This window comes from Strix uralensis, chromosome 24, assembly GCF_047716275.1.
Source record: "Strix uralensis isolate ZFMK-TIS-50842 chromosome 24, bStrUra1, whole genome shotgun sequence".
Classification (NCBI taxonomy): domain Eukaryota; kingdom Metazoa; phylum Chordata; class Aves; order Strigiformes; family Strigidae; genus Strix; species Strix uralensis.
Window position 1 is genome coordinate 7,133,437 of NC_133995.1, and position 25,152 is coordinate 7,158,588.

General features: G+C 52.5%; 1 protein-coding gene across 2 annotated transcripts; it reads left to right on the forward strand.

Annotated features, from left to right (window-relative positions):
* The first annotated feature begins 3,383 nt into the window (after positions 1-3,383).
* On the forward strand, positions 3,384-24,167 carry MFSD4A (major facilitator superfamily domain containing 4A). Of its 2 annotated transcripts, XR_012632186.1 has the most exons (11): positions 3,384-3,691; positions 9,955-10,153; positions 10,280-10,519; positions 16,070-16,238; positions 17,945-18,060; positions 19,122-19,295; positions 21,148-21,295; positions 21,965-22,035; positions 22,244-22,364; positions 23,035-23,223; positions 23,514-24,167. XR_012632186.1 is itself a non-coding variant. In XM_074893968.1 (10 exons), the coding sequence occupies exons 1-10, from the start codon at positions 3,462-3,464 to the stop codon at positions 23,097-23,099; spliced, it is 1,533 nt and encodes a 510-aa protein (XP_074750069.1). In that variant the 5' UTR covers positions 3,384-3,461; the 3' UTR covers positions 23,100-24,167. The 2 variants fall into 2 exon arrangements, 1 of the variants encoding a protein (XP_074750069.1); XM_074893968.1 differs by having other exon boundaries at positions 23,035-24,167.
* Positions 24,168-25,152: the final 985 nt, after the last annotated feature.

A 25,152-nucleotide genomic window follows, 5' to 3' on the forward strand; every position in this document is an offset into this window, starting at 1 on the left:
CTGCCCCGTGTCCCTTACGGGGGTTTTCCTGCCTCACAAGGATGCCCAAGCCAGGTCACCCATTGCTCCCCGGGTCTCTCAGTATATCTGCAAAGTGGGGACGATCTCTGCTGCCCTCAACAAGATTATTTGTGTGTCAGTAATTACAGGTGTGTTTCAGGAGGCTCAGCCTCCTCCCGCCCTCCTCTGCCGCAGTTCTAGAGCAGCAAAGGAGGAAGCACATTGATCCCAGCTAAATCGCAGTGGGTGTGTGAATTATTTCAGTTGGACAGTAGGAAAACATGTAGGTGAGTGCTTCCTCCTTTTAGACAAGTGTTACAGGATCTGTAATAACTGGGCCAAGATCTCAGGCTAATGTTTGACCTAGAAGTGGAGCCAAGCTTTCCAAATCACACGGTGTGTTTTGAAACTCTTGACCCCAAAATACATGAGGTGAAGAGCTCTTGTGTGCTGCAGTTCCAGCTGCCCAGCCCAGGTTGCTGAATGTCTTACACACAGCCTAGAATAACCCAACCCATCCTATGAAGAGTTTACCCTCTGTTGTAAGAAGCATCACACCTTTTCTCGGTAAGGTTTAGTGGTTCAAGGTGGTTATTTTCTTATCTGCTCCAGCTTGCTTGGTGGTGGGTTTTTGGGCTGAGTTACAGCTGTTGGGTGCTCCCGTCTCCAAACGTGCGTGCAGCCCTTCGGCCCATCACACCGGCGTGTGTGGTTGCTGGGATAATGTGTTGGGGTCTCAGAGGGTGTCAGCCCAGATTTGCCCTTTGTGGTCTCTTGGCAAATGGAGGACAGGGAGAAAACTCTTCGACAGTGTCTCAGCCCCAGGCCCTTGGCCTCAGCTGCCAACCCAAACACTGGCGAAAGCCTTGAAGGAGCCTGTCCCCGGGCGCCTGCTGTGCCAAGCCCACGTGTGGGGCCTCAGCTGTTTCCACCCCGAGGAAACCTTTAGAAAACCTACTACTAGAATTGAATTTCCCCACTGTGTTGAGATTGAGAAGTGATGTCAGCATCACAACAGCAAACCTGAACAAAATCTGGCTTCTAGGTTGCAGCCCCTTGCAGTAGTCACTGCAAAGCAGGACTATTCATATTAAAGGAAGTAATTGCTCCACTAGCTGAAAAGATTAACTGATACAGTGTGAAAAAACCCTGTTGTGCTTCTTGCTGCCCCAGGAACGTGCGAGGGCCCAGGAAGCAGAAGGGGAAAGTGTTTCTCAAACGCTTGTTGGATCTTTTTGAGCAGCAATGGCACGCACCGACCGACGCTGCTGCCTCTAATCATGCTGCTCTGCTATTCCTTCATTCATGATTTCACTTTGCAGTTTGCAGCAAGCGCAAAAATGTGGGTGTTTAATTCATTGCAAGTACAACATCGATTTCAGTTTGGAAAACAGCCTAAAGTGCCTCCTCGTGAAGCTAATTCTGGTATTGCATATACTCATAGTCCTGTGGCTTGCATTTTTATGAGCTACCTCTGAGGATCTGGGTTTCAGTATGTGGAGCCAGAAAGGATCTGTGTGTTCTTATGGTGACTAACCCACCTACGCTTCGTTTCTTATTTGCAAGCATATCTTGCATGGTTTGTGTTATCCCTGATAAAATGGCCTGATATTCCTGGAAGCAAGTGTGCTGGCATTCAGGCCATTGCTTAGCAAAGGGGGGTCAGCTGTTGTAGCTGGGTCGGGGTTGTACTAACATTGGTAACCTCTGGTGCCTGGATGCTGCCTTTCACCTGGGAGTGGGTGCAGTGAACCTGCGAGGGTGGGGAAAGCATTGCTCAGCCATTTTGTGGTTGGGGAGGTCAAGGCCCAGAGAGCTGATGCTATCAAGTGATGGTGGTGCAGTAATGGAAGCCAGGAGGAGAGTGCAGCTCTCTCGACTCCCTGCTCAGTAAAGGGAGAACCAAGATCAAGAATGTGGTCCAGGGGAACCACAGGTAAAGCCCTGTCAGCCCTTTTCTTGGGGCATGACACCTGGTGTGGGGAAGATAAGGATCTGCTGTTTCATCAGGTAACTCCAGCTCCATGCACGAGATGTATGGACAAAGCGGGGCAGGAGATGACCTTTACTGTCACAATCCTTCCTCCCTTGTGCTGTTTTGTCCCCACTTAGGGATGGGGAAAGAGAAGCTGAGGTCGTCTGCAGTGGTGTGGCCTCTCAAAGCGACTCACTGCCTGGCAGGGAGAGCCTGAGGCTGTGACTCCCAGGCCTGTGCATCAGCCTCCCCTCCCTCCATCCTGCCATCTAGGCTATTAAGGAAGATGGTTTATCACATAATGATAAAACCCAATTTCCGGCCATGCTGTTGACTCACTCCGTGTCTGTAAGTAAATCACTTCATTCCTTTCTGGCCCTCAGTTTCCCTATAGAACAGAATAACAACATTGCTCCGGCCCTGCGGGCAGCTGAGCTGGTTTTTTGATTGCTTAATGCTTTCAGGTGCAGGTGCCCGACAGCCACAGGAGTTCTCCCTCAGGGGCAATCAGGGCTTTATTGCTCCCCTGTTCTAAGCTATTGCTCACGGTCACTTTGTTCACTTTGGGGGTGGAAGAAGATGTGATCCTGTTCTCCTTACTTTGGGAAGACTCCAGCGGATGCCACAGGCGGGGAAGAACAAGGACTCGGGTGTAATTTAGATTAGCTAAACATTAAGCTATGTCCAGGTGGAAATGAGCAGCTCCAGCCCCGGAGCAGCATTCCTGCAGCACGGGTCACAGGATGGGTGAGTACCTGTGCGGGTCCGCTGGCACGGGAGGGGACCCGGTGTGCAGGCCTGGAGCCAGCCCTGTCATGGCTGAGCTCCATCGATGCTGCTTTGCCTGGAAAGAGCGTTCTAAAAATTGCCAGTCTTTCCTAGCTAAAGTAGGTGAAATATTTATAAATCCATCCTCTAGAGGAGACCTTTTGCGTAAGCATCAACCGCTCCGACTTTAAAACATGCGCACACCCCCCCCCCCAAGCCATCTTGTGCTTCTCATCCAGGGAAGGGGCAACTTTAATTGCATTTTGCCTGGAATTGTTGCACTTATTGATGGGTCCAGGGGGGTCAGCAGCAGAGAAAGGGGATTTCTGGGCCGCCGTGCCTGGGCTCTGTTGCCTCAGGTTTGCTGCCGTGGCCGTAGCTCAGTGTCACTTGTGCGGGGGGCGGGGGGGGGGCTGCCCCACTTTTAGCAGGATGATGCAAACCCCGGGGGTGGGGGGACACTGAGGGGGTCTGGGGGTGCGCTCGGGCCCCCGGAGGGATGCGCTGAAGCGGGGGATGAAGGCGGGGGGGGGGGCTCCGCCCCGGCCCCGGGAGGAGGCGGTGGGTCCCGGTCCCGGAGGCGGAGCCAGCGCCCGGCGCGGCGCCGCGGGCTCCGGAGCCACATCCCGCAACGGAGGGATCGGGATCGGGAGCGGGATCCGGAGCGGGACCGGGCGGCGCCGGAACCGGGGGAGCCGCATCGCCGCGGCCGCCCAGGATGTGGTGGGACGAGCGGGTGTCGGCGCGGTTCCGGAGGAACCTGCAGCCCACCCTGACCTACTGGAGCGTCTTCTTCAGCTTCGGCCTCTGCATCGCTTTCCTGGGGCCCACGCTGCTGGACCTGCGCTGCCAGACCCAGAGCTCCCTTTCCCAGATCACCTGGGTCTTCTTCTCCCAGCAGTTCTGCCTCCTGCTCGGCAGCTGCCTCGGAGGGGTCTTCAAGAGGACGTAAGGCGCCTGGCAAACTCATCGCACCTCCCGCGGGTGGGCTTAGCTCTCGCAAACATCCCCCCCCCCCCCCCCCTTCTCCCCGCTCCCGCCGGGTTTGCATGGCTGCGCTGGGATGCTGCTGCTCCGCGTGGGAAAACCCTGCCCGAGTGAAGGGCTCCCTGCGTGTCCCGAGGGGCCACAGCCCCACTCGCCCGAGTGGCTGGGAAAGAGTGGGGGGGGCTTCCCAGGGCAGGAACCGGCTGCTGCTCCCCGCTGCCCCCCGGTTTTGTACCCTTGGAGAGACGCTGCCAGTTCCCCCGGAGCTCAGCGCCTTTAGCGTGAAGTTACAGCCAGAACTTCCCGGAGGGTATTTTCCTTAACCTGATTGTTTGTCGCAAAAATATTATTAGAAGCCTGTTTTAATAACCTCGGCGTCAGAAATTGAGGCATTGTCCGTGCTCCCCGGGAGTTTGGGCAAACACGAGTGGTCCTCGTGGTCTTGCTGCTGCGGGGGACAAGGGCAGGGGCAGTGCCTGAGCTGTGCGGGGTGGCCGGGGCCAGCAGCCCGTGGGCCAGCGAGAAACCCCGGGCACAGCCCAACGGGGATTTGCAGTGTACCTTCTGTCCAGGATGCGTTTAAAATAAATAATACGCGATGGCTCAATCCAAAAGATTGCCGAACAGGCATTTGATTTGAGGCTTGATGACAGCTATGCTCTGCTGAGAATCAGCTGATATTTACATTGTCACTAATTCTTCAGGCAGTGATGTAACGTGTCAGCTCCGCGTGTCTCTGATATCCACGTCATGTATATGTATAACATGTATATGAGAGAATGCTGCATGGATCCTTCGCTGCTTTAAAACGCCCGTTTAAAAATGTTTTGTTAAACTCTTGTGACTCGTGGCAAGTGTTGGCTAATGAAGACGGCATTAGAGCACCTGTTAAATTGCCATCCTGGTCCGGATAGAGCCCAGAGGCTTCGTGGAGCAGCAGGAGCTGCTCTCTGTCAGGCTGTGCTGGGAGAGGAGATGCAAGGTGGGGTGCATGGGGACGGCACGTGGGAGCTTTGCCCTGGGTCTGACACGGATCTGAGACTGCTGGGTCAGCCGGCAGTGCCTCTGCCAGCCCCCAGTCTGCTTCACATATGTTTGAAGGAGCAGTGAAGGAAAATGCAGAATTGTTTCCTGCTGTCAGCTTCCTACCCAAAGCTCCTGCCCTTGGCCGGTGGGTTACACAGACCCACCTCAGGTTTTGTGCTCGGAGACTCCTATAAACTTCTAACTCGGCAGCAGCACGCTGGGGGAAAGAGCATATTTGTTGCTCGCTGTGGTTACGAACCAGGATGTGTTTGTGGTCGCAGCCTCTTGGAGCAACGGGCTTTTGCAAATTGTCTGCGAGCCCCACTGAGGAGCAGCAGCCCTGCCAGGCAGGAGGGCATGTTTCAGATAGTTGTAGCTTGTGAGCGTTAGGGGGGAGGTTACTCTGAGCGGTGCAGCGTACAAGGTGTGGGTTTGGATGAGGATATTAACTCTGAGAGCTCCTGTGCTATCCCCTCCTCGGGGATGGACAGATCGAGCTGTCCTGCTAAGGTTTTCTAATTCTGGGCCATGCTGTGGGTTTGCAAATCAAATTATGCTGGTGCCGGGCAGGGAGGAGCACTGGCCAGGTCGTCTTTTCCAGTTAGTTGCTGGTAGAGGATCCCAAAGCGTCGCCTGCCTGCAAGGCAGCCGAGCCAAAGTCTGGCTGCAAGCTGCGTTTAATTTCCAGTGCCTGAGGAACATAGATTTTGTTGCTTGCTTTCAATTAAAATATGTATTGGTCTGAGCTGTCTGCTCTGAATGACGGACTCGTGAGGGAGAGCAGTGTTGTTACTGGGTTCTGCGGCAGAAGCGGGTGATGGGACCTAAATAATGGTTTGGTTCCTCTCACCAGAGAAGTTGCTGAATGCCGGGTCGTAGTCTCTGCTCTCTCGGCCCAGCTGGAGTCCTGGAGCACCGGGAGGACAGAGCAGAATGATGGCATCTGTCCCTTCTGTAACTCGGTGTGAGCCTGGACTGCCAGAACTACCTCCAGAATTCCCTCTCGTGCGAGATTTCAAGGAAGAAGAAAGTTTGCCATTGCGAGTTTTCCCCAGGTGATGTAGACATGCAATTGCTGCCCGCGGTGCTCTGCACCGGAGACCCGGGTTTGCCTCGTGGTCCTTCCCTGGCTTGTGGGGAGGTGCAAAGCTGGAGCTGTGGGAAGAGCAGCTCCCCGCCTAGCCGCAAGGCACGGTGTTTAAGCTCACGCTTGGGCTCACAACAAGCTGCTGCTCTCTGGTAACTCATCCTTGGGGTTTGCTGGGTCATAATTACGAGCTGTGCTTCAGGAGGATACAGCTTTCTACAGGGTGTTTGCGTGAGTGGGGTTGGGGTTAGGTGGAGCGCGTGCCTGGGCTCACACCCTGGTGCTGCCGTGGTGTTGGTAGAGGTTCCTCGAGTAAAGACAGCCCTGGCAGCAGCTGATGCCCTCCCTAATGCCCTGTGCTGAAGACTCTCGTTTCCTGGTATTACCTGGGCTGGATTCTCAGAGCGCCTGACACGCTGTGAGACTGAATCCAGCCAGCAGTGTTGGGTGGGAGCACTGAGAGGACTCAAAACCCTGCCCACACCCAGAAACCCAGGTGGGAGCTGAGCTCTTGGGTAAACCCACCGTGGAGCACCTGGCACTGCAACCTCCAGGGGTGAGCTCTGGGCACCTGCATCCCCCACCGCTCTCCCTCTTGCTTCCCTTGCCTTCCCCTTTCCCATTTTATTGGATTTTAATCCCTCACGCCGTTGTGCTACACACGTTTGTGACAGAAGCACCAGAGTAACTGAGCACCCGTGTCTCGGTGTGGTGGTTTTGTTTGTTTTGTTTTTTTTTTTTAAATTCAGATACTGCATTTTTGTGTCCTTCTGTATTTTTTGCTTTTGCTCCCAATGTTCAGGTCAGCTCTGAGCTGTTCCTGCTGGTGTTAGCAGAGGAGAGGAGTGGGCTGGTAGGTCTGTTGCTGTGCTGCCTCTGCTCAAAGGAGTGATCCACGCTGGGACCTGGAGGGCCGATGAGATGGGACCCTTTCACCCATCTTTCCTCTTCACCCCTGGGCTCCTGTGCATGTCACAGCACGTCAGCTGAGAGGGGGTGACCCTGTTCTCTCCCTGTCCTGCAGACTCCCATCTTCTGAAGGTTTCTGTTCAAGCACGTGGCTGGTGCACGCAGGACACTTCTCACCACAGAGGGAAGATAAATCCTCTTGTTGCTGAGAGAGCAGAGTGACTTGAGCGTGAGCTCCTTGGGGGATGTGATGCTCCCCAAGCCTAGCCAGTGCTTTTTGCTGGAGACAAAGGTACCTGAAGGCAGATGGAGGAAGAAGGCAGCATGGATTACCCCACAGGTCCTCACCTCGTCCCCTTAGGGCTTTGGGTTTTTAATTATCAGTTTTGCAAGTCTGAATTAGCCTGATTATCATTTTTCTTCTTGATGTGAGGGACTTAGAAAATGCTCCCTGGGGTGAGGAAAAATATGCTTGAAGTTGAAGGGTGCCTGCTGCAACAGGAACACCGAGGTGGGGGTTTGTATATGCTGTGAGGGAAGGAGAGGGGAAGCTTTGCTGGCTGTGACTACAGGATAACGTTAACCATCCTACTCTTGTGGAGGAGATCAGCCTAAACCTTCTGCGGGGAGCTGCAGGCCTTCCCTCAAGCCTTGTGATGGAGCCAAAATGTGCTCTGGGTGGTCCCGAGACAGTCCATGATGTTACAAGACTTGTTTCACACGCTGCTGAAGCGGAGGCTGCGCTGGGCACAGCCACAGCTGCCCCCCCAGTCTGCTCAGCTGGGGACATGGGGACCAGTTAGTGATGGGGAGGGCAGCGAGGTCAGAAACTGGACTGTGGCATAACATCAGAGTTGCTTTTTAAGCCCTTTGGAGGGGGGCACTGGTTTTGCAATCTCAGGACCCCCTCTGAAAGTCACAGGGTACCTCAGGGATGCTTTCAGGTTTTTTTTTCTGAAGAAATCCCCATTTGTGCCTCCCTGGGTGCTGAGCAGTGTCCTTCCACTGTATCTTGGGGAGCTGGCATGGGAAGCCAGCAATTTCTTGGTCCCCCCTAATGCCAGAGCCAGGGAAGGGGGCAGCAGGGCTGCAGTGCCACCCTGGGCTGTGGGCTGCGGGTGTTTGCGGGGGGGGTGCAGTTGTGTTATTAACATCTTATGGCTGGAGGCGGGAATTCTTGCTCATTGGGGAAAAGTGGGGTGATCTTTTTTTAATGCTTTTTAAGGACATAGCATCATCTGCAATTAATGTTTAACTCCAGTAATGAACGTGCTCCCTGGCCAAGCACAAGCGATGCTGTGGTTGTTTTGCTAGGGCTGCAGAAGAGAAGAGGCGTTTCTGGGATGTCTCAGTCTGCTTTTCCCCATTTTCCCGTCGCTCCCGGCCTTGGATTCACCAGCTGCTGGTGCCTCTGCCTCTCTCCCTTCTGCCGGGCTCTTGCTGTACCCTGGGGAGTGCTGCCTTGTCTCCCCAGGCTCGGAGCTGCTTCTCTCTATTTGCTAGTTGTTTTTCCTGCTGTGACTGTGCACATCTTGCTTTGCTCCCTCCCTCCCCCAGAAATCCCACGCTGGCTCCCCATTTTGCTGTCAGAGAAAGATCAGTAGTTACGGCTTTGCAAAACATTGTCTCCTCCAGCGTGGTCTGGCTGATGGGGGAGCGAGGCTGGGCTGGGCGATGCGAGCACACCAAGGCTCTGCTACGGCCAGGTTTGTGCCACTGGGCAGGAGAATAAAGGAGACGGTGCCCTTGGCCCGTTTTTTCTCCCCGGTGCCGTTGAAGTGCAGTGTAAGCAACAAGCAGGATGCGGAGGGCCGGATCGCTCTGGGTTTGCAGATGAATGAGGGCCACGAAGAAACGCAGTGACATGCCCAAGGCCGGGCCGTTCTGGCCGAGCGGTCAGGGCAGGAGGGCTGGCAGCGTGGTGCAGCGCAGAGGCTCTCTGCTGCAGCTCCAGCCTGGGCCGCCTCGAACCCTTCTCCTCCTGCTCTGGGCAGAGCATGGAGCAGAGATGTAGGTGTTTTGCTCGCTGGTTACGCCTCTGTGCTGGGGACGTGCCCGTGCATTGCCAGTCCTTCGCTGTGGACGAATGGCTGTGCCCTGCCATCGCTAATTAGCTACTCATTACAGCAAGCTGCTGGCTGTTGCAACAGGCTTCTACACGGTTTGGGAGCCCAGAGTGGGATAGGGACGTGCCTGTGCTACTTACTCTCTGCTGTGACTCTGTAGTCCCATCTTTCTGCTGGTTTCAGTGCTTCGCTGTCTGGTCCCTGTTTCCTTCCTTCCTTCCTGCCTTTAGACTTGGCAGCTCCGGAGCAGCGCGGTGCCAGCCTGGGCTCGCGGCTCGCCCCGGGAGCAGCCTCCCCGCTCAGGCAGGCCTGCCTGCGCCGCTGCCAGACTCGAGACGTTATGCACCAGCTTTACCTCTACCACACGCATCCCTTGGGCTTCTCCGACGGACCGTGTGGCTTGGAAAGTGGCCGCCTGCGCCGGGAACAGCAGCCCTGCTGTGTCCTGCCCTGTCGTGCTGGGGAAGGGACGATGCTGATCAAACAGAGACAGCACGGGGCACGGAGAGGGAACCACAGCGGCTCCCTGGTGCTGCCTGTGAGGCAGGACAGGGCATGCAGGCAGGTCTGGGATGACACAGCAGCTCTGGATGCCAGCAGCTCTCTCCCTGCCGGGAACTGGGGTTGCCCAGCAGCTCTCATGCCTGCTTGTGCGATACAGCCCTGCGTGAGAGATGCCCTGGAGCTGCTCAAAGGTCATGATGTGGCCTCACCTGCACGTACTCACGTCCCTTTCCGTTCCCAGATCTGCCCAGTTAACAAGGGAAGGTTCTCGGGCTTTATTCTGCCTTGAAACGTGCAGAACAGTGGTTTGAAGGGGTGGTTACTCTTCTCCACGAAAGCTGGGTGGAAGATCTGCCTCTTTGAGGCATCACCCTCCGTGCAGGAGATGGCAGTGCCCTAGGCTGGCCACGGCTGTGATGTGGAGGCAGGGGGGTGCAGCGTGTGGAACATCTCCCTTGTCTTGTCAGAGCATGTGCTGGAGCTGCAGTAGTTGGAGCTCCAGCCTGTGGGTGCTTCTGCTAATGCCTGCAGCACCGACTGACCTGGGGCTGGAAACAGGAGGCAGGGCCATGGTGTGGATGCTGTTCTTGTGGTAGTAATTCTGTTCTGTCTTTCCTCTTTCCCTGTCTCAGGTTGGCTCAGTCCTTGTTTGCCCTCTTCGCCTCGTCACTGGCAATCTCCTTGGTCTTTGCCATCATCCCTCTGTGCCACAATGTGGTGGTCCTGGCTGTGGTCATGGCTGTGGCAGGACTGGCCATGGGTTGCATCGACACCATCTCCAACATGCAGCTGGTGAAGATCTACCAGAAGGACTCGGCCATCTTCCTGCAGGTGAGCGTGGAGTCCCCTCTGGCTGTGCTTCCTCCTCTGTCTGAGGAAGAGGAGTGAGGGGCTCAGCCAGCCTCCCTGCAGAGAAGAGCAGTAAACCCCCCTGCTCTACCTGCGTGTCTCTTGCAGGCCCTTCATTTCTTCGTGGGCTTTGGAGCGCTGCTAAGCCCCCTGATAGCTGACCCCTTCCTCTCGGACACCAACTGCATCCTCTCAAACTCCACAGCCAACGCCTCCAGCAACCTCCCTCACATCCGCAAGTCCCTGGTCCCGCACCATCCAGGCAACCTGTCTCATTACGACCTGCCGATGAAAGGCATGGTGGTCACACGTGTCTCCTACGCCTTCTGGATCATGGCCCTCATCAATGTAAGTGCTGCTGCTGCTGGGGACACCCCTGCTTCTTGGCTTTGCAGGTGGCTGTGGCGTTTGGGGGGTGTTGGTGCCTGTGAGGTGGTCCCAAGTGATGGAAGGAGGCACGAGGACGGTTGTGCTGGTCCCCAGCAAAGCTTCATTTTTTGCCAAGTGCCCAGTTGCTGACAGGTTCCTGGGGCAGGAGGGCAGGGCTCGGTGGAGCGGAGCCAGCGGTCCCTGCACCGTCAGGTATGATGGGGTCAATGTACCGTCCTGCGGGGGTTTGATCTCTCTGGGAGCAGGTTGTACCTCCAGCATCCCCCTGGGCAGGAGTTACACCAGCCAGCTACACTCGGAGCCCCAGAGTCTTCCTCCGTGGTCAGTCTGGGGAGGAGCTCGGTGGTGTGGGGGTGGCTTTGACGGGAGGGCGATTTGCAGCGATATTCGTGGAAAAGTGTCCGCTGATGAGCCAAGTTACTGCAGCCAAAAGCTTGATCAGGATGTCTCTGCCTGTTTGTTGTGTTTCCCTGGTGATTTGCAGCAGATGTAAAAGCCCTGTGGCCCACCCTTTCAGACAGAGATGGGGTTTAGTGCCCATCCTCTTTCTCTGCCCTGCAGAGTCCCAAAGCTCCAGCAAGCTGCTCTTGGAGAAGCAGCCCTGCTCCTTCCCCCCAGCTAACACCCAAATCCCAGCATGGTTCAATACCGCTGCTCCCTTGCGCGGCCTCGCTGGGCTGTGGCCATCATCGTGCCCATCCCCAGTCCCTCTGCTGAGCCGCCGCTGTCTTTTCCCCGGCGGCAGGAGCCCGGCGAGCGCGTGTGTGTAATTGTCCCTGTAGATCTGGAGCGATGAGAGCGGAGCATGTTGTTGCAGCGAGCGGTGCCCTTCCTGCCGGGATGGGTGCTGGGGGCAGCTCTGCTCGAAACCTGCAGAGCGCTGGGTTATGCCTCGTGCGTGGGAGCTCCCGCTGGTGGGGGTTTGGGTCCCCCCTGCTGTGAGCAGGGCAGTAGCCTTTGCGTAGGGGGCTCTATTGTCTGTCTAATAAAGAGCCAAACTGGGGCAGGGACTGCCACGATGGGGCCCGTTTACTCACCTGGAGACCTCCTGTGGTAGAAGTGAAGGGTGGTCCTGTCAGAAGGACCCCTCCTGCTTGTGCAAGTTTAGCTGTTGCCCTTCTGCAAAAATAAGGATGCGCTGGTGCTCCCTCTCCCTGTCCCAGGCCAACGAGCAGCCCTTGCTCTTCCACCTCTCCGTCCGCACTAGGCAAAGGGAACGGGTTTCTTTGTGCTCTTGGTCTTCCCGTTCGCTGAATAACTAAAACATACCCCAGTGCACCCAATCCAGGGGCTTTCATCAGCAGCTTGCTGATGTGAGGAGGAGAGGTGACCAAAAGAGCTGCGCAGGTGCTATAATGAGCTGCTTTGCAGAAGTACCAAAAGAATGCTCCCTGCCCAGGAGGAGAAGCTGGCTTTAATTACCTCTGACTCTGCGGATGCCATGGGAAATGTCCTTTTAATTACACCGGAGCGTTATCTATTTTGCCAGTCAATCCTGAGCAAACTAATTTAGTGTGGAAGGCAGCGTTTAATATCTGCTTTGAATATGACAATGTGTCTGATACCAGGAGCACTGATGGGAGGGCGGTTGCCAGACCCCTCTCTGCTCCTAGCAGTGTCCCTTGGACGTTTTGGGCACAGGATGGGCCCCTAGGCTGAGTCCCGCTGTGCCCAGCAGCAGCTCGGGAGCTGGGTTTGTGCATCACTACATGCTCAAGCGCTGTTTGCACACGTGGGTGGTTTACACGTGTAGGCTCACCGGGAGCACAGCAGGGAGCCCCGGGGGTGTGGGGAGACTGGGGGGTGTGGGGAGGAGGGATAGATAACAAACCAGAGCAGGGAGTTGGACACACGCTGCACACGCAGCTCTTGAGCGTGTCCCCTTGCCAAAGCTGAGCTTATTGTCTTCCCCAAAGCCTCGCTGAGGGAGCTGACTTGATTCCTTGTTTAAACTAAATAACCCAACCCACTGGCCGGAGATACTGAGAGCAGCTCAGCTCCAGAACTGCTGACCCTTCTTTAAGGCATAAACATCAGAGAAGGACGATGATAATTGATATTTAAAACCCCATGGAAGTGGACGAACTGAGTAAGCTGTAGAGATGGAAACCAGCAACTTTGTTATAAAAGGGTGAAAAAGACATTTCCATCCCAGTTTCCACAGGGCTGTGTGTATTCTGACAAGACACAAGCTGAAATGATTCATTTCAATTTCTTGCTTTGTTTAAATGTCTCAATTTGACTTTGGCATAACTGCAATGTGTAAAGCTGACAGAATAGTTGTTTCAATGTTATTGAAGCAAAATGGTTTTGCTTTAGTAAAATTAAGTGGTTCAGTATTATCAAAACGAAGTGCTTGGATGACTCCCGGCCAAAATTTTTCATTCTAACAGAAAATTTTGGCTTTTCATCCAGATTTGGAACAAAAACATATTTTAAAATTCGGTTTCCCACAGAACGGAAATTTCATCATCCAGCCCGTTCCAAGGGGCTGGAAATCAGGAAAATGTTCCTCCGAGAGGGATGTGTTTGTCCGGAAGGTGGTTTCCCAGGGGAAGTGCGGGACACTCCATTGTGCTTAGGTTGCTTAAAAGTAGCCTGGGTACAATAGCAGGGAACAGTCCCGTGCTCCTGGGGAGAGAGACTGAAATAGAAACTGGAGGGAAGGAGCCTGGATTATACCCACGCTTAACTGCGTGATGCAGCAACTTGTTGAGTTTATAATAATGGTTAAAAGCTGCCAGGGGGAGGGGACTGTCCCGGGGAATTCATTGAGGGGAGCTGGAGCACCGGGCCCAGGCAGTGGGGCTCTCACTGCCCGCTTTGCCCTTCGACCCGTGCGGGCTCCCAGGGGACCCTCGAATGTCCCTGTCCCCCTTGAAAAAAGAAAAACCTTCTGCTGAAAAAGGCGAAGCAGGGTTCCCCTGGGAGGAAAGCCCATGAGCAAATGGTTATTGCACCAAAACCCTCTGCCTGCCCAAGAGGGAGGGCTGGTCAGAGCTGGGGCCTGGGGGTGTCCAGCTTGGTGTGGCTGGGGCTGGTGTGGGGCAGGGAGGTGCTTTGAGGACCACGTGTCCCTATTTTAGGGGCTGTGGCTCATCTCGGGCTCTCGCTGTTTGGGCTCCCCACAGGGTGAGCTTTGATAGCTCTCTGCCTCGTGCCAAGCAGCCGGGGTGTCGGTCCCAAGAAAACCGAAGCTGCTTTAGGAGCCGCATAGCAAGATCCTGTCCCAAGCACGGTGGCCCTGCCCCTGTGTTGTGGCACGTGTCCAGGGGCCAGTGAGGCTCGTGATCACCACCCCACCTCTCCAGCTGGAGTATATGGGAGCTGTGGATGGGGAGAGGGGCTCAGCGCCCACCCGGCACCTCACGGCAGCGGCCATGCTCATGTGGGGAGCAGAAGGGACAGTCCTCGAGCTGTCCTTGTCCTGTGGTCAGGGTAGGCTGCTCCTCCAGGGTGGATTTGTCCCTTTGCTTGGTGAAACGTGCCCTGGCAGGGCTCTGGTGTTCGGCTCTGTTTGCTCCTCTCCATCTGCCCGTGTAATAACCGAACTGCTTTCGTGGATGCTCCCTCCCCTGTACACACCCCAGGTTTATGGGTGGCCTCTCCTGGGGCTGGGTGGCCACAGGTGACTCTCCCCAGGCTATTTGCCAGCTGGCGTGCAGGACACAGGGTTGGCTCAGGATGGAGCCCTTGGGTCCTGCTTTCTCTTGAGCTTGATCTTTTGCTTTTCCCCACTTCTCTGAGTTTGCTTTGGTGTGGTGGCAGCCCATGGGTGAGGGCTGCACTTGACCATGGGTGAGTCTCCAGCTTTTGGGCGTTTCCTACCAGAAATGACCAGTGCTGGCAAGCAGCTCGTGGCTGATGGGGTCAGAGCACTGGTGCACCCAAGGTACTGCCAGCTTCGAGATGGTACAGTCTGGGTAAAGAGAAAGGGACCTGCTTGCTTTAGAGGTGAGGATCTGGGGAGCAGGGATATGCCCATTGTTTGACTGGGAATTTGGGGAGGCTGGAGCTGGGGCCCTTTTCCACATAGGCACCGAGTGCTCCTTAAGGCTGGAAGTGCCCAGAGACGTTATCTGTACAGCCAGTCCCTCTGCGTGGGTATATTTTTTGCAAAATCTGCAATTTAGAAGAATAAAATCTGGTCCTGACCTCCGGAAGGATTAGAACTATCAAGCAAATGCGTTTTTCTTCCATGGGACCGAACTAACTGTTCCTATTCCCATTGTTTCCAGAACAATGAAGTCCTCGTAAACGAATTCAGGCAAGAGAGGCGGGGAGGGGGGGGAGTTCTCCATACATTTAAATCATGCCATGAGCCAACAAAAGGCAGGAAATTTGGAGCTAGAGCTCACACTTGCTCACAGACATGTAGAAAACAAGCGCTCAGCGGCTGGAGAGTGAGCTGTCACTTAGGATTTCCTGGCTTTCTACCCCAGTTTGTTGCAGAATAAACACCACTTGGTTGCGGTGGGAGGAGAAGAGAGGGCTGGCGAGGGCTTCATTTGCTTCCCTCTGTTTTCTCTCTCTCAAAAAAAAAAAATAAAAAATAAAAAAAGAGCAAGTCCCTCTGGGCTTGGAGGCACCACCGAGTCGTGGGTGTGCGCAGGGAGTAGGCTCGTCCCCAGGCGTGTGGCAGCGGGGGAGCGTGGTGCTGGGGGGGTCCAATGCTGCGGCTGCTGCATGATGGATCCCGTGGGCAGGTACAAGCCCACGGACCGTGTGTGTTAGCACCAGGCAGGAAGCCCTGACCGCAGCGGGGGTCTCCAAGGCAGCGACAGCCGAGAGGGCAGTGCCTGGAAGCTGGATGCTCTGCAGTCCCGGGTCCCTCCGCACAGGCGGTACCAAGGGGCTGTTTGAAGCTGCTGGGTTGTAGCGGTGCTGTAGCTGTTGGCCTGGGAACCACGAGCTCATCTCTTACAAGATGCTGGGCAACCTCTGCTAATGGCTGGAGGTGGGCAAAGCAGGGCTTGGAGCAGCTTGCTCTTCCCTCACAAAGAATTTCAGCCACAGAAACTCTCCTGTTAAAACTGTTCTGCTCTCCACAGGCAAAAGCTACTTTATTATTTTATTCTTTGGGCAGAAGTGGCCAAATGCTTGGAAACCAGGACATTTTGGGTTTGCAGGGCTGGTATGGTGCTTTGTGAGATCTGCAGTTAGGTGCCTTCTGTTCGTGTCCCTGTCCCAGGTGAATGGTCCCCACCCCACCTGGCATCCCCCAGGGACTGGCGGGAGATGTCCCAGCCGTGCTTTGGATCAGGAGTCTTTGCTCTCAACTTGCTTTTTTCTTTTTTCCTCCCCTCCCTACTAGCTCTCCTAACAAGCCTCCATCTCTCCTGCTCCTTACCCCATTGCCAGCCTCTGTCCTTGCTCTTGGAGGTTAATTCAGGCGCATCTATTGCGGATACTGAGTGCAGCTTCCTAAAAGGCTGTTGCAGGGGGGAAGCAGACAGTGTTTTGTGTGAGGCTTGTCATGCTTACCTGCCCGTCTCTGTTCCTCCCCAGCTGCCAGTCCCCATCGCGGTGTTTTTCTTGCTCTACAAGGAGCGGATGGTGCCGTGCTTCAACAGCAGCAGCCACCCGCTGCTCTCGGCCGATGAGCTGGCGATGGAGACGCGGCCCGCGGAGAAGGACGATCTCTCCACCACTGTGCAGAGACCCCACGCAGCAGGAGGTGAGCTGGAGGCACCTCTCTTATGGGTTTGGAGGAACGGGGAGGGGGTGAGCAGGGGGAGAAAAAGATGTATTTCTGAGTGTGTCTGCTGAGTTTAACTAGTGAGATCCATTGCTATTGTCTAAGGAGGAAAATTCCCAAAAACGCACACGTGAATGTAACCCAGAGGTGCCCAAACAGACAATGTGGTGCCCAGTTGCCCTTGGATTAGATGGGACTGTAACCCATGGACAGAGATTAGTATCCTGCTGTTGGGGCTCCAGGCTGCTTTTCTCTAAGCTGTCCTAAACCTAAACCTGGGCTTCCAAGTCGTTTAAGCACACCTGAAAGTTGTGCCCCTTCGTTTCCTTCTGGCTTTCAGCCAGGTTTTAAGCTGGCTCCGCTGACTGTTCAGTTTAAAAGTGGTCATCACGCTGCAGAACGCTGATTTTCATAAATCTGAAAGGAATAAGGACAGCACGCTTGTTTGAGGGGAAAAGTTAAACTCCAGCAATAGTTTGCTCTTGAACTTGTGACTACACCCTGTTTTGGGGACAATAGTAACATTGTTCTTTGCTACCCAAGAGAAATGTGTCAAAGTAAATTCTTCAGCGAAATAGTGAATCTGGGAAGTAATCCTATTTCAGGGTTATCAGAGGAGTGTTTAGTGTTATTACAGAGGAGATGGCTTTACCTGAACAATAAAAGGAATTTTTAGGGAATACTTGAAGGGGGGAGCAGTTAGAGATGTGGTGAGGTGCTGCAGGGAAGGATCGTAGGTGTCCCTAATGGAGTGGGTTCTCTGGAGTCTGATAAGGTGGTGCTCATCTGATATCACTTCCCTTAGCCAAGATACTGATGGTTTCTTTCCTCAACCCAACTGCCCGTTTTCATACAACCCATTGGAGCTTCATGTTCTTCAGATTTCCATCTTCCTCTTAAATGCAGTTGAGATTAATCCTAGAGAAGCAGGAGGGCTCTATGCTGACTGCTGCGATCTTTGACAGACACGTCTGTGCTGGCAAAATCCTTCCCTCCCCCTAGAAGTAGTGAGAATTTCATCTTTCCCACGCAGGAGCCTGCACAGGACTCCCGCTACCTTAACACCAACCCTTTGCACGTCCCACAGTGGTGCGATACGAGCACGAGGACAGGAGAGTCAAGGATTCCTGGGGTCCTGATCCCCAGCTTTGGCAGGCCGTCGCTCCCAGTGGTCTAGTCAGAGGAGGCGACCCTAGCTGTCTGTTTATCGCTCTCTTTCCCAAAGTTGGTGTATTTGGTTAAGTAACCTTTATGTGAGGAACATGAGCTCTCCTGGGCAGGACTCTCCTGTGTGGTGGTACCAAGGACAAGGGGTTCTGAGCACTGTGCTATGGTCGAATGGGCTTGTTTCTATTGACTGTGAGAGCGGGGCCGGCAATACAGAGCTCCTAAATGGAGAGAGGAGCACAAGCACTACAGGAGGAGAAGTAGCAAGTACCCTGGAGAGCTAGGATCCCAGTCTGTGGACAGCAGCCCATAAGCATATCTGTCTTCCTTCTCAAAGTTTAGAGGTAGGTAAAGACAGAGGTGGTGCCAGCAGAGGTTAGCGGTGCTCCACGTGTTTCACGGTCCTCTATGAATCTGTCCTGCAGCTGAGCACAAAACAAATCCCCATTGCGGGCTGGCAACCACCCAGCCCCAGGGGGACGTTCCAGCTAAGTTTGCTTTGCATTGTTTTTCACCAGGTCATGATGACTTATTTAGCTGCTGCCAAAGCAAAAACTTCAGAGGGGCTTCTTACACCTACTTCGCAGTCCACATCACTGGGGCTCTTGTTCTCTTCATGACTGATGGGATTGTGGTGAGTTCAGCTGATAGAGGGATCTTGTCTGAGCGAAGCTCTGTGGCTTTCTTCCTTCCAAATCACTTGTAACAGCCCAAACCCAGCACATGTCCTCTGCGTGCAGTGGGCTGGACCCGAGGGTCTGCCGGTGCAGCAGTCTGGTTCCAAAGGCAGCTCATTCAAAGCTAATCAGTCGGGCTGATACGTGCCCCGCTTCTTGGGAGGGTTTTGTGGCTTCTCCTAGTCTCTGTGGTGTTGCAGCTAGATTGCTACTGCTACTAACTTAGCCAGTTTAGAGCTGGAGTTGTGACGTTGTCTACTTGTACACAGTGGAGGTCTCTTCTCGCTTCAGCCAAGAGGCAAGAACAGCTTCATTTTATTTCATAAGAAATGGTGGCTCTTTGTGTGATGGGTCTCCTGAGCCCTCAAAATCCAAGACAAGAGCATGCGGGGATGGTGCAGTGGCCTGGCAGCATGTCCCTGGCCGGCGCAGTCACTCGGGCTTCGCCGTGTGTAGCACTTCTGTCCGGGCGAGGAAGGCTCGCTCTTGGCTAGCAAGTGGCTGTTCTTTTTCTTTCAACAGTTTTGTGTCAGTCCCCTCATGGTAAAATACTGCTGGGTCTTACGAGGGCATTGAATAGGGTCCTGAAAGATGAGCGGGGTTACACAAAGCAGCTGTCAGATACGGGAACTGTCCAGGGTCTCCATCTTCGAGGATGATCAACTCCAAGTTCTCAATGCGATACGTTTTGAGAGTATGCGATTCCAAAAGGACAAGACAGTCCCTAGGGAAGAGAGCGTCTCGACAGATAAGAGCTTAGCATGCATTTTACCTGGGAATGCTGTTAAGTCTTGCCCTTTTAGGAGAGCTTAAGTCCTGTATTCTACTTCTGGTGGAAGCCTGTCTCCAGCTGCAAACCCTTGGGAAGAAGGTTCATTGAGGTTTGGTAGCAAATCCATAGGTGGGCTCTCCAGCACTGTCACAACAATGCGACTGATTGAGGGACAGGTTGAAGTTGAAGTTGCAAAGCCTGTAAGTCATCACATCAGTGTGACACGCTCTTTTGTTTTCCCTGCAGGGAGAGTACTCGGGCTTCATTTACAGCTACGCGGTGGAAGAGCCCCTCTCCGTAGTACATAAAGTGGCCGGCTACCTGCCCAGCCTCTTCTGGGGATTCATCACGCTGGGCAGGCTCATCTCCATCCCGGTGTCCTACCGCATGAAGCCAGCAACTATGGTCTTCATCAATGTGGTAAGGCTGGTTTTACTTTGCTTTTCTTCTGCTTGCCTCCAAGGTGCTGCCTGGTTTGGTTTGTGCAGAGCTGCAGCTGCTCCCTGGCCGTACCCAGGGGAGGTTTGCACCAGGCAGCTGCCCAGCGTGGGCCGCCTGAGCCTTCCTCTGCAGCGCTGACGCCGATGCACGAGGTAGCCAGGACGTACAACTTGATAGCGCTGCTTCTCTGAGCTTGCTCCTCGGTTAATCTAACGTTGGATTTGTGAAGTGTCTGCCAACTTTATTGACTTGGCACAGTGGCTTCTCTGGCATCTACAGGGAAATTAATGCCTGTGTTAGCCGTGGGAAAGGGAAGGCAGAGAGTTCAGTAAATTCTCTGCTTAGACTGTAGCAGCTGTCAAAGAAACCGATGTGCTGTGAGGTTGCTTAAATTAATAAAACACACTGACTTGAACAAAGGGGAGGAATCCTTTAAGGATATGTTAGAAAGATGCATGCAAGGATGTGGCAGACAACAGGGAGGGAGTTGTTCACATTCACACTTCTTACAAAAAAAAAAAAAAAAAGCCAAACAAGTGAGAAGGAAGTTAATTTACAATTTATTTAAGGCAGAAGTTATTTTGGTAGCAGGTTTCACAGTTAATATTGCGAGGCCAAGAATGTATAACAGGGTGGTGAGAGAACAGGAGTGAGGGTTCACACTGGGATGTTTTTAAGATTTAGGCTGATGTTTGGAGGCCGGTGAGGCAGCTGGCTCGGCATCTTGCTCCTGGTCACTTTAAAAACTGCGTTTAGACACTGACAGATACAGCCAAGTGAAATATGATTGTTTTTAAAATTAGCGTAATCTCCTACTTCAGCACATGGTCACTGCTTGGAGGGGAGCAGGGAAGGCTCAGCACCCCCAGATGCGTCGCAGCTATCTGATGTGGACAGGCCCGTGCAGCCCCTTGATTGAATCCCTTCTCTGAACTGCACAACTGCTCTGTGAACAAACCTGAGGGCAGGATTCTGCTGTAGCTGCTGCTGCTGTTTGGGGAGAAGAGGGAATAGCCTCCAGCCTTCTCACTTCCCCTTAAAGGCATCATCCAAGGGCAAAATAGATACATCCAGTATCATCCAAGGACAAAAAGTGCCCTGGGTGACACCGAGCCCTCCGTGCAGTGCTTGCTCCTTGGTGCCGCAGCTCTTGGAGTCCTTTCAGCACTCGAGCAAACTGCAGTTTGAATTCAGTTTCGTTAGAATACAAATTGCTCTTGTGTCCACGCGCACACCCATAATCAGGGCCTAAACAATTAAAAATGTAACTTGTGTTGGTATTGCAGAGCTCCCTCTGCTGACTCCCAGTGCCACGGCTAACGGTGCACCGGGGGTGTTTTTTCTATTATTTGCACACTATGGCAAACCAGAGGGGAGGGCAAGTTTATTTACGTTTAGTTGGGTCTTTGGCTTTATTGCTGTGACTGGTTTCTGAGCAATTACTGAGAGTGAGACAATTCTTCAATCTGCTGAATAAGACTTAGTGATTGAGACGTGTAACTATTATGGAAGTAGCAGTGTTATTGTATTTAAAGCTGCAGAGAATAAGTATTTTTTTTTAGATAGGATCTTAAGTCTCTACCTAATGAAGCTGAGGCTTAAGTATCAAGTTATGTCATAAAGTCCTCTTATAAAAAGTACCAAATTTTTTATGGTAGAAGCAGATGGATTTTACTTGGCCAGTTCAGTTTTTCAGAGATTGCAACCTTTTTTTCAGTAGAGTTTATTTTCTTTTCCAGACTCCTTTCTACCAAAAAAATTAACTTAAAATCTAGAGCCTATTACAGCTCAGCATTTACCTTCCTACTGACTCTGGGTGTGTTGTTCCCAGGTTGGAGTCCTGATAAGCTTCCTCCTGCTCCTGATTTTCTCCCACAGCGTTGTTTTCCTGTTTGTGGGGACAGCATCTCTGGGCCTGTTCCTCAGCAGCACGTTCCCCAGCATGCTGGCCTACACTGAGGACATCCTGCAGTACAAAGGTGAGCAGGGATTCGGGCACGCCTGGCAGGCTTTGAAAGCAGGTGGGTGTTTGAGACTAGAGCTCAGATACCATCGCACTTAGCAACTCCTGCCCGCTGCAGGGGTGCCTGGAAGAAGGATCTGCTTTCAAATACAATGTTTATTCAAGCTTGTAGTCAGAAAACCAGACTGCACAAATCCCGGCTTCATTGTACTAATAAATTCTAGAGGCAGGGATCCAGGCTGGTTCTTAGTTTCCTGCAGCTGTGGGGCTCTCAGGGCTGACAAGAATGTCTCCTTGAGAGGCTTACAGGGAGCTAGTTTTGAAAACATCACCCAGATTATCAGTGAACTGAAAATCCTAGAGTCTGGCCAGCTCTTACAGGAGGTCTCTGCCAACCTCCGTCTCTGGGGCAGTGATACAGAAGAAAGAAAACCTTTCCAGCAAGAAGCAACATCACCTCTGCCAACAGAGACAACAGGAGATGGCTTTCTGGCTTAAGCTTTTACCTTTCTGCACTGCTGCAGGTTAGAAGAGGCGTTCTCAACACTAGATGGGAACACACATGAGTGTTTGTAAATCCTGTACGGAGAGAGCCGTGAAAGAGCAGTTTAAAGAAGCTACAGGCTGATCCTGCTGGTGGTTTCACCCGTTCCCTGCCAACATCACTTGCACCATTTCTTTACAGGCTGTGCCACAACCGTGTTAGTGACCGGAGCTGGAATTGGAGAGATGGTACTACAGTTACTGGTGGGATCGGTAAGTGTAGGCAAAGGAGAGACCAGGCATGCCAAAAACTGACTGGAACTTTTAAGTAGGAATCTTGGTCCTGGTTTTGGACAGCTGCTGGGAAAAAGCCCTGCGTTACCCTTGAGCTATCAAACACTAAAGCTCTTACTGAATGCTAATTAGGTATTTGAGTGCTATGATGACACATCTGCTTTCTTTTTTCCCCCTCCAATTGCAGATTATACATGATCAGGGCAGCTACAGTTTCCTGGTCTGTGGGATGATCTTTGGAGGCTTGGCCTTTACCTTCTACGCTTTCCTCTTGTTTTTCCACAGGATGTACCCCAAGCCCTCATCAGGTAAGAAAGCACCAGCACTCAGCCCTGCTTTATAAAGAGAGGAAGAGTGGCATCTGCACCAATACATAACCAGGGTGCAGCACTTCAGCAAAATGCAAGGAAATGTTTATTTTACTGCTGCTTCCTGTCCCCTCTTCCTGCTTTGACTTGCCCACAAAGCCTTGGCAGCCACAACTCAGGGTTTGCTTTCTTTTCTGCTGGAGAAGCAGGGGAAAAAGTAGGAATGGTCTGTGGATCACAGAGGAACTGTAAACCACAGAGCAGGCTCGTGTGAAAGCACTACCCTGCTACTGCACAGACCGCACAAGCTTCCCGATGCGGTTCCCTGGCTGAAATCCAGGGAACGATGGGTCTGCCATCCAAAGGCAGCTGTCGGGCTCTTGAGAAAAGCCTCGCTGAGAAAGGATTTCTCTTGCCTCTCACCTCAGTCTGCCTGTGCTATTTGTTTTTATAAGCACCTTTAACAAGAGGAGCGCTGCATGACAGGCAAAAAAACTTGTCCAGGTTCCTGAAATGGAGGCTTTTCTTCCCTGACCAGCCAAGTGAACAAGCTGTAGTGGGGTGGGTGATAGAACAGCAACATTCGTGTTTGGGAGAGCTCATGCACCTTCCCTTTAAAGCTCAATAGCATCAGTACCTTCAGATGAAACACCTAGTGTCAATTTTGCAGATCTGGATGATGCCTCACCTGCCAAACCAGCAGTAACGGACGACACCGGACAGTATCAGCGCTAAAGAAGTGGCCAAGCTCTAGACAAGCAATAAACCGACACACAATTAAGCGTTACTATTGAGGATGATTTCACATTTAATGACTGAATCATGCAAGTTTTCTGCAATCAAAAGCACATTAGATTGGGTAAGTCAGAATCAAGAAAACATCCTAAAACACTGCATCAAGCTAAGCACAAGTTGCCCGTGTCACCAAAAAGATGACTGTAAGCATCAGGCAGACCCTGTGCCTGAAAGGCTACAGGCTGTGGCAGGGATGATGGGAGAACAGTTACTCCTGCAGATGAACTTCCTTACGGATTCAGGATGGAGGGGGGGGCAGGAAGAGGTTCTCTCTCTTCCGAATGTAAGACTGAACAGCTCCTGGCCTAGTCATTGAACTTAACAGATTTTTTTCTTTTGGCCTCTAACGTGCAGAGCCCCTACAATTTACAGCACAATACCGGATTTGGATTCATTTTTGTGCAACACCTAACTCGAGTCTGTCACCTCCATGCACACTTCTGAAGGGGAAAAATGACGCAATTGGTAGAACCCACCAGTGCGCAGCAGTAGCAGGACCTCTCTCTCTTTGCACAGTTGATTCCTGTATATTACACAGTATCAGATATGTTCACTAAGACAGTGTCTTACTCAGCATGCTAGGGTCTCTTGATTATTAAAATCATTAGCTTTTTTTTTTTTGAGTCAAGAATGAGTTGCGATGGTTTGTTTTGCTTTAAGTCACTAGTTTAGCTGCTACAGTTGCAGTGTCTCTTAGGGTGGTTTTATTTCTAGCTTCCAGTTGAAGCTTAAACAGAGGTATTTGGGAGCCAGCCTCCAGCTGCTTAACCTGTGCAATACTTATTATACCAGGTGCCTTCCGTAAGGTACTCTCATTCCCCACGCATGACCTGTTACAAGCTATGAAGAAAGGACTGGCTTTAGAAGAGTGTAAAGCTACGTACATCTATTTCTTCAGTGAGTGATTGGACATGTACTTTATGCTTTAACTGCTGTATGTGGATGTACATATGTACGTGTGTATATAAAGCAGTGTTTAATTAAAGGTGATTGATTGCTAGATTCTCAGCATGACTCGACTTGGGTAACTTCAGCTGTTTCTGGCCAAGATGATCAGCTACTACCTTCCCCAGTTCTAGCTTAACTCAGACTGCATCAAACAGCTCTTTAGCTTAACCTGGTTTTGGCATTTCTATTTTTCCAAGTAGTGGATCTTACCTTCCATGATATATCTTCACAAGCTCCCAGGGGTAGCTCTGTAGAAAAAGTCTCAAGAGAGTAGACTTGTAGGATTGACTTTGTACACCTAAAGCTGTGTGAACATCAGGCCAATGTAGGAGGGAGGTCAATGCAGCTGAATTCTGGGCTGAGCTCATCCAGGGACTTCAGAAGCCCTCCTGCCTCACATCCTGTGCAGTATGTGCTGTAATTCTTCTCCAGCACCACAGGATGCCACTGTTACTCTCTTTGAGATACCCAGAATGAAAAAAGGGTGTACTGCAAACCCCATTTGCAGCAAAAACCCCAATCTGTCATGACTAGAGCCCCTCCCACCATGACAGCATTCTCTCCATTCCTGTACAGAGGAAACGAGCACGAAACACTACGATGAGGGAGTTTATTTTGAAAGAAGTCTACTCAGATTACATATATATCACACCAGGGACTGACAGCTATTTAAAAAAAAGTATCTTAGTATGTCCTTGCAGATTGATAACACAGAGCTAAATGCTAGTGCCAGAGTAATATTTCTTTTGTTAGACGTGTACTCGACAATTCGAATCTCTGCCTTGCTCTCAGCACTATATATAGACTGGAGCTACCCACCAAAGGGAATTTTCAGTAGGAGAGAATAGCACCTGCTTTGGCAAAACGACGGTGCAGCACTAGGCAGCTCCCACCAGTGACTCCCTCTGTCTCCATTCGAGCGAGATGGGAGGGTGCCTGTGCTGCTGGGGACAGACAGGTCAGTGCAAGGGCTGATGAACTCCCCCCCCTCGTCACACAGTGAGCTGCCCTGCAGCTGGAACTTTCGATTTCCTCTACCAAAAAA

Excerpts from the sequence above, each read along its gene's own strand:
- MFSD4A (XM_074893968.1), top strand. The coding sequence starts at position 3,462 with ATGTGGTGGGACGAGCGGGTGTCGGCGCGGTTCCGGAGGAACCTGCAG. Across the intron at positions 10,520-16,069 it reads GGATCATGGCCCTCATCAAT|CTGCCAGTCCCCATCGCGGT; the intron begins GTAAGTGCTGCT and ends GTTCCTCCCCAG. Across the intron at positions 22,365-23,034 it reads GTACCCCAAGCCCTCATCAG|ATCTGGATGATGCCTCACCT; the intron begins GTAAGAAAGCAC and ends TCAATTTTGCAG.